The 12,337-nt window shown below is 46.2% G+C and overlaps 1 protein-coding gene across 1 annotated transcript; it reads left to right on the top strand.

Annotated features, from left to right (window-relative positions):
- The first annotated feature begins 701 nt into the window (after positions 1-701).
- Positions 702-10,423, top strand: LOC135810682 (zinc finger CCCH domain-containing protein 11A-like). The gene is made up of 7 exons (XM_065324174.1): positions 702-890; positions 5,986-6,145; positions 6,624-6,982; positions 8,125-8,364; positions 8,848-9,184; positions 9,623-9,734; positions 10,208-10,423. The coding sequence occupies exons 1-7, from the start codon at positions 702-704 to the stop codon at positions 10,359-10,361; spliced, it is 1,551 nt and encodes a 516-aa protein (XP_065180246.1). The 3' UTR covers positions 10,362-10,423.
- Positions 10,424-12,337: the final 1,914 nt, after the last annotated feature.

The raw sequence follows: 12,337 nt of genomic DNA on the forward strand, positions 1-12,337 counted from the left end.
TGATGACTCAGGTCCATCAGGGATCATACCAGTCACTTGTCATCATGGTCATGACTAAGGAATTCATTTGTGGCCAGGAAACTGCACACTCGCAGGGTGAAAGCTGCGAGGCCAAACAGAAAAGAGTGTGTCGAGCCGTGATCAGGAAACGCTGAGTTCTACCGTGTAGAGGCCAGGAACCCAGTTCACCAATACCTCAAGGACATAATATTATCTAGGTTTACATTCACCAGCGGATTGAGAAAAATGACCAAAGTTGTCTTGGAGAAAGGACGTCTTCTCCGCGTGTTTTACCGGCATTGAACAACAAGATTTGCTTTGGCTCTGGCGCTTTGCTGTGCAGACTTGACCAGGGAGTCGTAAAGTAACTGTAATTTAGGACTCGACTGTACATCGCGTACATCGATCAGCATTAACTCGGGTGCATAGCCGCTATGACTGCACAAGCTCTGGTTTCGGGGCCATCGCCATTTTTCAAAACTGTGGTCGACGCTTTTTGAATTTTGTATGGTAGTGGTGAGCCCTGAAATTGGAAACATTACCAACAAACAACACGACTGGACAGAGGATCATAATCTAAAATTTGAAAGGAATATCTTGCCCCAAACCAGAGTCATGAGGCTACAAAACCTACATCGCCAGTTCAATCTTTTTTATAGTTAATTGGCGTTGAATCTGTTGTGTTTCTTTTCAACAAAATAATGTTTGAACAACAGATGGCTCAAGTTGGTTATGATTGCTACTTCTTCTACTACTCGAGCTGCAACAAGGGACCCGCTTGTCCATTCCGACACAGTGCACCTGCACTTGGCAAGGAAGACGTCTGTCAAGATTGGGCCAGAGGAAGCTGTATTGTTCCGAATTGTGCACGTCGCCACATGGGAATACATGTAAGTAAAGCCAGCCAGTGTGGTTGCTTTGCCTGCACACTCTCTTGCCTTTTTTTCTGGTAGGGTCCAGAAACTGACCGTGGTTGGTCCCCTGGGGAGGGAAAAAGACCCAAGTGCCATCAGTGTGTGTGGCACGTGGTGTGAGCTGCCTTTGGAGTGAAAAACTTGTCAGAGCCTACTAGGTCCAGCCCGGTTCCATAGCTTAGTGGTTAGAGCATTGCTTACGACAAGCAAGTTCGCGGGTTCGAGTCTTGGTGGGTCTGGCGATTTTTTCTCTTATCAGGCAGTTCACTTCCCCAACTGAACCTTTGGATTATTATTATTAATATTATTAAATGTCTCGGATACTGAGCCAATACTTAAAGTACATATAATTAAAATAGAAGAATTTACATGGGAACGGTTTACATGTACGACGCAAAGATCCACGACTGTAACAAGTTTTAAATAAGCAGTCAGAAAGTGCTGTAACAGGACACAAAACTGATATGTTAATAGAGAGGTCAAAATCGCTAAGCTTTTCGCCGATTTTGGAGAGTTCCATAGAGAATCGCCGAGAATCTACCAAATCTTCCAATATCTCACCCATTTTGAAGCCAATATGCCAACACTTCATATAGCCTACATTGTATTTTCAACTAGAGCTGAAACAAGTATAGCAATTCCGGCTGAAACAATTATATCCATTACTCATTACGCGATCGATAACTCCAATCAACAAATCGTTACGTTATAGGTTTTTTCGTTAGGGACTTTGAAAAGCCACGTTTTCGTGATTTTGAATAACGTGCCGCTGTGAGTACGCACTACGCAGTTGCCAGGGGCATAGTCCATATCCTGAAGGTCAATTGCCTTCAAAACTGCCATGTTTTGGAGTTATCCTTTCACCCCTGGAAATTTGTTCGTATTGTGGAGTAATAGCTTGTGGAAACAAGAGTTTTTTTGTACAAACTTCTGACTCTTATTGCTAACGACTATAATCGATTAAGGTGGCAGACTGTGGCAGACTACCGAAAAATTCGCGAATTTTTTGGTAGTCTGCCACCATGCAGCAGGCGCCGTGCAGCAGGACTTTTGCCAGCACCCTCGTGACGTTGCAGATATGTGGCTTGATTATTGTAGTTGACGTTGATTTAGTGACTTTGGCAAGTTTGAGTCGTGTCAAGAAGTCAGGTAGGATTCAGTACTAGGCAGTAGTGGAACGTGAGTGGTAGTCTTTGCCGGTTTCTGAGGGTATCCAGGATTTGGTGTGCAGCGCCACTGGAAAACAGGTGGAGAACAAAAAGAAACGAGGAAAAGGACAAAACATAGGGGATGTAGGGACGACGTGCTGATGTGCTGGGAGCAACTCAACCGACCAGAGGTCTCGGCATCAGCGTTGCAACTAGGCATCGAAAAATGGGTGGGGGTTGCACAAGAACAACTGCAAAACAAACAGAAGCTAGAGAATACCACAAAAATAATAACTTGGTGCGAAATAATGAGAAGAAAATAATGACGCCCCAAAGCGCTAAATACGAAATTAAGAAAAAGAAAATCATAAACCACAGTCATTGTGCTAAAGCTGCACCAAATAATAATTTAAATTATAACTAAACCGGGTGGAAAACCAAGAAATTATAACAAGCAAAACAAGCTAAATAAAAAATTAATAATAAAAAGTTAACTAATAAAAGGTAAATGAAGCCCAATATCACCAGCATAGCCAAACCAAGGAACACGACCCGTGCCATAATCAAGAGTTCATCCGTAGAAGTCGGTAGCCATCAGCCAGTGTTGGTGCGTGAGGTACTTATGGACATCTTTTTTGAACGTATGGAGCCGCTTCAAGCTGAGTGGAGCCCTTACAATTTCGCTTGGCAAGCTGTCATACTGAGATGACAGAAAACGGGAAATAGCTTGCTGTGGACGTCCCAGCACTGGATGTTGTATGAAAGGTACGACCTCGTAGCACGTGCTAAACCTAAAAATATTAATTAACTTAGGTCTGTGGGAGTCTGTGAGAGAACGCCCACTCGTTCCGTTGTGACAGATTCCAGGGCCACGTTGAGGGGCCCTATCCCACCCCCCATGGCTGCTTCTGGACTTGTTTTAGGTTTGGGACTCGCGCACGGACAGAATGGGCACGAAAATGTGAAAAAATTGTAAATGCATTTGTTTGGCTCCTGGGTGGCTCGCACACCGTGGCACTATGGCGGAAATTTGAGTTTTTCCGGCCTGGAAAGCCTGTCAGTGAGGCGCAAGAACTTGTAAATCATGGCCTGAGGGCCAGCATAGTGGCAGTAGTGTGTGGTCAAAATTTCCATTGAGAAACAAAAGTTACGGTCAATTGAATGCCATATGAAATTTATGGGTAGGCTGCCCCCTTAATCCATCATTAATCGGTGGCGCTACACCTTTCCAGCACCGTCCCACGCAAGCACACATATCTGAGCAATGGGTAAACAGATTCTTATAAAAATTTCAGCATTTACTCCTTGGATATACCCGTTGCAGAAACAGCAAACATAAAGCCAAAGATGCCATCTATCTACTGTTGGCATACATGTGACGGATCTGTTCGCAAAATCCGCCGAAAGGTTCGCCTGTAACCACAATATAGAAGACCATGCGTCCTATGCATAAAATGAGTGCCACTGCAGTGTCTCACGCACACACACATGGCAAGACATTGAACCAAAGAAAGGGGACATCAGCAAAACAAGCCAGCAAGTGCAGGAGATTTAAAAAAAAGAGCGATAAGCGCAAAAAATAACAAAAAGGTTTGACCTCTGCTATCATAATCATATGAAGAGCAGCCCTCTGAAACTTCGGTTCATGTCTAGCTAATGCTTCACAGATTTCAAAAATGTATACTTTGCTGGGTCTGCAGGCCACGATTATCTCAATAGCCTGGTTAAGAGTTTTGGGAATAGCCAAAAAAGGGGAAAAATTGCAGTATAATGCATGTATTTACAATCTGTGTCCACCACGCCAGCTATTTTTTATAAGGCCCCAGTCTCATAGGTGAGACCTTTGTCATCAACAGTCTGCTCCTCCACACCCTACCTCACTCTCCTTTGCCTCTGCCTTGCACTCTTCACTTCATCTGAGGATTTCCTGGCTGCATTCTTGGCTTGCTCACGGTCCAACTTCTCAAGCACTGTGCGCGTGTAGTGACCAGCTGTCAGGCCCATCGCTTCAAGAATCTCCTCCAAGGCCTTGTTCTTCTCGTTGAAGCAAGCAGTGGCTATGGCAACAGCTGTCTGGACAGTCCTTCACCAGCAAAAGCCAGTCTTTGGACAAATCTGCCAAATGAGGCCATTGATGCACTCGTTCCGATTCTGAGTAGCGCCACGCAAGCATTTCTCGAGAAGTTGCCTCTCAGTCAGCCGCAAGTACACAGGCTGGTCCAGGGGGCAGAACTGATGCTGCGGCTTGTCATCTGTTGAACACACAATGCATAACCAATGCCCATATCGCGCGTGCCATGCCTTTCAGGTCATTGCTATGTCCACGTACGTTGGCAGTATACTGCTCCTTGCTGATCTCATGTTTGCTCAGCTTCCTCTGGAATATTGTGCACTGCTGGCAGTGCCGGGAGATGACTTCATAGTCGATGACTTTGCCAGTATCCCACGAGATGGCAAAAAACGCTCCATGTAGGGAGGTAAAGCCGCTTCGCATCCACGTTCCGTCGTAAGTGACGGCAATATCCGGGGAAGACGCCAACTCCTTGGCATTCGCAGCTGCACACTCATGCTGCTGGTGGCAACAAATCTACCGGCCTTTGCTAGTACCTTGGTGTGCTTCTGGTATGCAGAGACATTCATGGGTGCAGGCGTATTCATGACAGTGCAGAATTTCACAAGGGATGCCCACGTCCTATCCATGTCATTGCAGTAGCCAGCTTTCTGTTCACATCCCAGCAGTGCCCACTCTTCTTGGACATAGCTTCACGGCTGAAAGCTGTCACAGGCCAGCGATAGAGTTGAAGGCAATCCTTCACGACGTACTTCACATAGTGTAAGGGTGCCATGGCACGCTGAGCAACAGGCACTATCAGCAAGTAAATTTGGTAAACATTCTAAATAAATAATTCGGCTCCCGGTCGTCAGGTAATCATCACGCTCATCCCCAGAGCTGTCGCTGTCACTGTCACTAGATGTCTCATTCTCACCAGAATTAGACTGTTGGACTTTGGCATCATCCCTATCTTCTGGCAACACAGAAGAGTCCTCTGCCACGACAATTTTCGTAATTTCACTCGACAATTAAAATATTTAGCACATTGATTTCCGTGGAATTTGCGCTTCTTTGGACGACCAGGACGGCCTACGTATTGCCTCTTGCCCATAGTGATCAAGGAAGGTTCCACAAAACCGATGAAAGCCAACAAAGCAGCTAAACTGATAAAGAGCTACAGTTTGGAGATTGCTGAGATTGGAGATTGTTGGTATAAAAATATTTACCAAAAATTTGAAGTACGACATGCGCACTGTGTGTGGTGACATGCGCACTGCCACTGCTCTGCGTGGGGCGCAGCAAGGTAAAACCAGGGAGATTTTCAGTCTTTCCGCGAAGTTTCATGGCTAAAATGCCAGCGAAATTAAAGTTACATGCAAAACATGTGTAATGTAAATTCTACTGCGTTAAAATTTGAATTTTTTGAATTTACAATTACTATTTTTGACAATAGCGGCCTTTGAAAGTCCATATCTCAAACACTGCTGAAGCAATTCACTTCAAAGTTTCGGGATGTGCGGTTGGGACCTACCCGGAGGATCTGGAAGCGAAAATGGGGTCAAAATTCGATTTTTGACCCTCTGAAAGGTGCCAGAAAGGTGTAGCGCCACCTTTAAATAAGCTAAACAGTAATCGAAAGGTGAGAATCCACAATCGTTCCAACCCTACCTGAGCCCAGTATATTCCAATTTTGCAGCCGATAATCAAACAATCAGCTGATTTTTCAGCCCAATCTGATGAATTTTGGTCATTTTTCGGGCCGAGCGAAAAGCCCATCAGGCGATAAAATCGCGGTTTGGGGAAACCTAGTGCATGGTGATGCATTCTGAGTTTCTTTGTTTTCGATGTGCTCTTGGTGACTGTCTTGCAGAAAGACCGTGGCAGCATGCCATGCTACTGGGAGTCTCAGCAAATGCGGTGCATCAAGCCGTTCTGCCCATTCAAGCTTTTGAAGCCCCGTCCTGATGCGCCTCTGCAAACTGGCCAAGTACAACCCACTACGACTGCACCTCAAGGAAATCCAGTCAAAGGTAAGCATTTCCTGTTTGCTGTAAGACTGTACTTAGCCCTAGTGCACAATAATAGCGTGTGTACGAGGTACTTATTTATGTATATAGAAATCTGCACGGCAAAATGGCTGCTACACTGCTGTTAGTTGTATGAAGCAAGAAGGCCCATTTCACCTGAAATATTAGGAAAATCAAACAAACATGTTATACGTCCGTGGTACGGAAAGGGCTGCGGGAGGTCCGTTTTACCGGTTACTTGCGTACTCTTGCTCACGGTGAACGCAAGGCCCATTTCACCTGAAATATTAGGAAAATCAAACAAACATGTTATACGTCCTTGGTACGGAAACGGCTGCGGGAGTTGCGTTTTACCGGTTATTTGCGTACTCTTGCTCATGGTGAATGCAATGTTGCTGGATGCGGCGTATCTATACTGCTTGCCATGCATCAAGACAATCTATCATTGATGCTAACCCTTACTGTCCTATCTACTCTGCAGCTGGACCAGCGCAGGTGCTTCCACCTGATTTCAAGTTGCTGATAACCATACCTGGTGACAGCAATGCACAGCGCAGCCCTACCATCCGGACTATTGGCAATTCTCAAGAAAGACTGCGACACGCCCGAACACAAGGGGTTGCCACCGACTCAACTGCCGCTGACTCCAGAATGGATATGAGAAGAGCAACTCGAGCCAAAAGCCGATACCATTTGGTTCATGCTCGCGATCATCCAAATCAACAGCATAGATTTGGACCTGCAAGGCATGGTCCAATTCGTTTGTTACCAACGAAAAGGGCAGCATTTGTTCAGCAAAAAGACCAAACGAAGCCGTTAGCCAAACGACGCAGGCCTGAGGTACTACAACCGTGAAATTTCATTGGTATATCAATGAATGAGTTGTGTGTGGGTGTATGTGTATGTGTATGTGTGTGTCCCATATGGTGCAGTGGTATGTGCAGCGATTTCCAATCGATAGGTTGCGGGTTCGATTCCCGACGAATATGGTCACACGCGTCTTTCTTCTCTTTCTCAGACTCTTCCTGACTTTTCTTTCATTCTCCTGGGTGGTTACCAAGAGCCAGTGCATGCCGGAGGGTGTGGTGTGATGTGTGTGCAGGAAAAACATGAAAAAGACCAAAAATAGGGATTCACTGGCCCGAAAAAATCACTTCAAATAGCTGTATGGTGTCGGCCAGGCTGAATAGTGACGGGCAATTCTTCAGCCTTGCAAGCTGTTGAATGGTGCAATCCCAGCACAAGTTGCTGTGGCTTCTGCCGTAGCATTGCTATCATCTCCTTCGTCGATGGGCGTCTAAGGTCAAAGTTGTGTGTGTGTGTGTGTGTGTGTGTGTATGTGTGTGTGTGTGTGTATGTGTGTGTGACTGGGTGTAACTGTGTGTGATGTGTGTCGGTCTGTCTGGCTGTCTGTAACTGTCAGCGCATGCATGCACCAATATGCTTGCTTCTTATAGTGGCATTGCCTTCATTTATGAAAAGGAAATATTTCATTTTTGCAGACATAAATCTAGAGCACAACTTGCTAATCCTTTTTTTCTGACGGACACATGCAAGGATATGTATGTCCTGGTGCTGAAAGTTAACAGAGTCATATGCCATCCTTTTTGTTGACGACTTTGGCGGTGTCCTTTGAGGATCCCGGTCGTTTCACCCTTTATCTTTTAGTTGCAGAACTTCAACCTCACTGGCGGTTACTTTGCAATATTAATTTTGCGTTCTTGAGTTCCTGTGTAAACGTGTATGGATCTCTTCCTCTCTGTGTGTGGCTGATTTGGGTGCTTATTGAACCTTTAAATGACGTCAGGTGTTCTTTTTCTTCTTGCCGGTGGTACGTGGCTCTGTGCCTGTCCTGTTTATGTTGCTTTTCATTGGAGGTGGAAGTTAAGGCGGAAACATTCAAAGTTCAGTCGCTGAATAAAATTGGTCATACAAATTGTTTCAACAAGAAGCCTCTGTCAATGCCATCTTCATTTGCTCAGAGGCAGACATCATCATCTGCTCAAAGGCAGACATCATCATCTGCTCAAAGGCAGACACTACCATCGTGCCCTCTTCAGTCCAGTGGGCTGTCCGTCAAGGAGCTAAGAGCCAAACGCTTTTCCAAGCAACAGCAGCTCCAGCAGCAGCGTCAGCAGGACACAGAACAAGAACAGAGAAGAGAACCCTGGGCTAAGGTGCATGCCAACACCAAGCCACTGCCTTTAAAAGCCACCCAAAAGGTACTACTTCCTTACATGTACAATAAGTAACTGTTGCAGTACCACCAATGCTGCTGACAATACCAGTGCTCAACACTACAAGACCAAACTTTGCACCAAACCTGAAAGTGAAGCTTGCACGTGCACCACTATTAATTTTGTGCATGGCTTGCTTTCTTCATTTTTTTTCCGGAAAGGTGCCATTAGTTCTTTGCGCCAGTTATGTGTCAAATAAAGCTCACAACTTCATTCATTGCTTTAAGGTGCGTCGTCATAATGTCCTGCGGATTATGGTTTACGTGTTGCATTGTCTTTTTAATTCGTCAGCCAATGCCAGGCCTCTCAGCTGTTTTAGCTGTCTTTTTCTCTCTGTCTCTATCTCTCTCTCTCTTTCTCTCTCTCTCTGTCCCTATTTCTCTCTCTCTCTTTCTCTCGCTCTCTCACTATCTCCTTCTCTCTCTCTCTCTCGCTCTCTCTGTTGTCATTCTTCTGACTGCTCCATAGCCTGGTGATGTTCCAGCGACCCCACCAGCGTCCACCGCTGCTGGTATTCACATCAAGTCTTTAGATGAAATCCGTGCTGAGAAACGCAAGCACCATGAGACCACTAGTGACAGCACTATATCTGCAGCAGGCACCTGTCAAAGGAGACCGGCCGATAGTCAGACTTCCACTATTCAAAGGAGACCGGCCGATTCAACCAGCAAGGAATCCACATCAGTAGTTGTCAGTTCAGCAAGCAAGAGTGTATGTAGTTCAGTACTGAGTACTGCACCTACCAAGAGTTCCACTCAAGCGGTAACACCTGCTAAGATAACAAGACTCAGCAGTCATTCTTCTGGTAAGTTGTATTGCTAATGCATGCTGGTATTAGAAACGTGCGTGAAGACGTTAATTTCGATCTGTTGTCCTTTCCTGTGCCTTTTCTTAAGCGATACCTTTCTCTGGTTGTTTATTTGTGTGGCCTGGCTTGGTATTTACTGTATGGTCTTTGGGATATGTGCTACACCTCTCGTTACATTCGGATAGTGAGTCCTGCTTCATTCTCGTGTGGCAAGACCATTTGCTTCAACACGGCTGCAGTGTGCTACAATACAGTTTAAGGGCTTTGCAAATAGTTAACGCTATTCCTGACATAGGGGTTGGTAGTAGGTGATCTTGCGTGTATGATATGTTTGTTCCAGCATTCTATAGCTAATGGGATGCTATAATCTGGCTTGATCCATTGTAAATATATTAAATAATTATAAATGCTTGCTTCTTCATCTGCACTATTCAGCTAAGAAGGAAAGCCCAGCCACTACGAAGGTGTCCCAAAGTGAAGGAAGTGAAGTTCCTTCCACTGCTGATACTACTACTATGAAGTCTGATGCCAAGTCTGAATTTGATTGGTAAGTGCTTGTTACGGGCTAATTCTCATCACACTGTGCCTTACATGCCATTCCTTAATGTGTCCGAGTTTTCACCCTGCACATTTTTGGATTCATGGCGCGAATTAAATTTGCATGGATTCAGCGGATTGAATTTTCCGTATTTTATAGGCAACTGTATGGTGGGTCTGACTTACTCATCTCCGACCGCTTTAGAAGCTGCATCTGCACCTTGATCCTTGAGGGTGATTCGGTTCCTATGGTTGTGAACATTTCAGTCTACCTGAGTCCCATGCTAGACGTAATTTTTCTTTTAATATTCCGTCATTTTTGGGATTTAATTATAAACATGAGTGGTTCAGTTATTACTACTGCAGTCACAACATGGTAGTTTGAGTATATCACATCCACGACATTCCCATAGCAGTATCTGAATGTCCCTTCGTATTGTCTTACCGGCTGTAGATAACTTCTTATTCTTTTGACTGTTCTAGGCTCGATGACATCAACCTGCTGGATGACGATGTATTTGAGAAAGCGATGAAGGAATTTGTTGGTGACGTAACCTACGTCGACTTGAATAAGCCAGACCTTGACGAAACAGTCAACAGCGAAGATCTACTCCTGGAAGCGGAGCTGATGATTTAGACTAAGAGAAATTTTGTGTATTGTCAGAGTGCACAGTGTGCTCCTCATTTGCCATGCCTACATCATGCTCAATCGCCTTTGGGGATATACACCCGGTTTTTTCCTACTGCGTCCGTCGGCGCGAGGGTTTTTTCCCGGCTGGCTCGGTCCAGGAAAATTAACCTGACGGCCCCAAGTGGTTTTGCATCATGCCCTATTTCAGCTATCCGCTGGCACACGTATTTGGGCATCTTCGACTAATGCTTGATTATATTACTCATAATGCTTTGAGCGCTGCTCGTTATATCAGCCTAATGTTATATCAGCATAATGCTAATTTGAATGCTCGCTTTTCACTTTCTCGCTGGCTGTGTTGCGCAGAATCATGTGCCAACCTTCACTACATGTATATTGCATTGTCATTTCATTCAGTACAATGCGCCCATATAATTATGGTCATATTTTCGACAACGCTGCTCAAACTTGATATGAATCAACTCACCTACTCCGAAGCCACATTCTGCCAGTCTGCAATGGGTTCTGAGACAGCCCGGAAGTTGAAGTTGCTTTGAAGGATGCTAAGGAACGTTGATTTCCCAGCTCCTAGACAGCAGAATACCAAATTGGAATGAGTATAGCTCAGACAAAGAACTGAGGGTAGAGAGTAATCAGTAATGCTAGATCAATAAGACACAGTCATGCTTACCAATATTACCCTCGATCGCTATTGACTCGTGGGCTGCATGCGTAGGCCTAATGAGAACGGAATACAGTAAAACCTGTCAAGGCGACCACCTGTTCTAGAAGACCACTGCAACCAGAACCCAGGGGTGATATTTCCAGTTATTTTACCCTGGATAAGGCTACCATCTGGTGACAGAGACCACATATTGAAGGTCCTTTGACCGGTCGTGATAGACAGGTTTATGCCTCATTTCTCGTTGGCTGACGTAGGAAAGAAACGAGAATGTAGTTCTTTTTGTCTTTCTTTTGCATGACGTAACATTTGCTGTCGCAAATGCGAGATATTAGGAGCATGCGCCCCGGCTGCGGCATTCTTTTTCTTCTTGCTTTGCAAGTGTAGTGTATTTCTGATCCCGTTTTTTCAACGTACTTTCAGGATCCTTTTAGGAACATGCCTCCCCGTAAAAGGACCCGTCGTGTTGCAAGCGCAGAACCCGCACGACTGCAGGCTGACGCGCAGCGGAACTTGATCGAAGTCCATGCGGCGGCGGCACGCCTGGAGGAGCAGGCAACTAGCATCAGGCTGCTCGAGGCCCAAATCGAGGTCGAAAGGGCCAGGGCCCCGGAATCCCCACGCGGCAGAGGTCGCAGACGGAGACGTTATCCGTCATCGTCGCCATCGTCGTCGTCATCATCTAGATCATCGTCGAGTGCCAGCAGTGCATCGCGGTCACCCAGCCCAAGGAGCCGGAGATCCAGGTCCAAAAAATTCAAAAAATCAAAAAGTTCCAACAAGAAGGCTCGCCGTCATCGCCATCGCTCCAGTGCTACGTCAACGGGCCCCAGTAAATGGAGGAACGTGGCGTATGAGCACCAGCACGCAGTAAACGCCCGGCTCCAGGAGCGCCTGGAGAAAATGCGGAGGGCACTGAAGTCCGACCGGCTGAGGAGCGCAACGGAAAACCTAAAGAAAGGAGAGGACATTCTAGAGGACAGGCAAGAGTGGCTCGCCGTCGCCGATACCCATGGGTTAGAGGTGGCGAACAAATTTGTGGAGGGAGGGGAAATCCTCAGCATTGTGACCTCCGCCGAAAAGAGCAAGAGACTGAATGCGGCCGTGCAGTGGCCCTTTCGGAGGAGGGGGAGGGGGGGGGTGGGCATCCCATCCAGGTTCGGCAGGGGCGGGGTGGTCACCCGTAAAGCAGCCGCACGAGGGGCTGAGCAGCCACCACAACAGCAGTCACCTTCTAGGCCCAGCGAGGCACCAAGGACGCAACCGGGGAGAAACCCCATCCAGCCTGGCCCCAAAGTCT

This window comes from Sycon ciliatum, chromosome 2 (assembly GCF_964019385.1).
Source record: "Sycon ciliatum chromosome 2, ocSycCili1.1, whole genome shotgun sequence".
Classification (NCBI taxonomy): domain Eukaryota; kingdom Metazoa; phylum Porifera; class Calcarea; order Leucosolenida; family Sycettidae; genus Sycon; species Sycon ciliatum.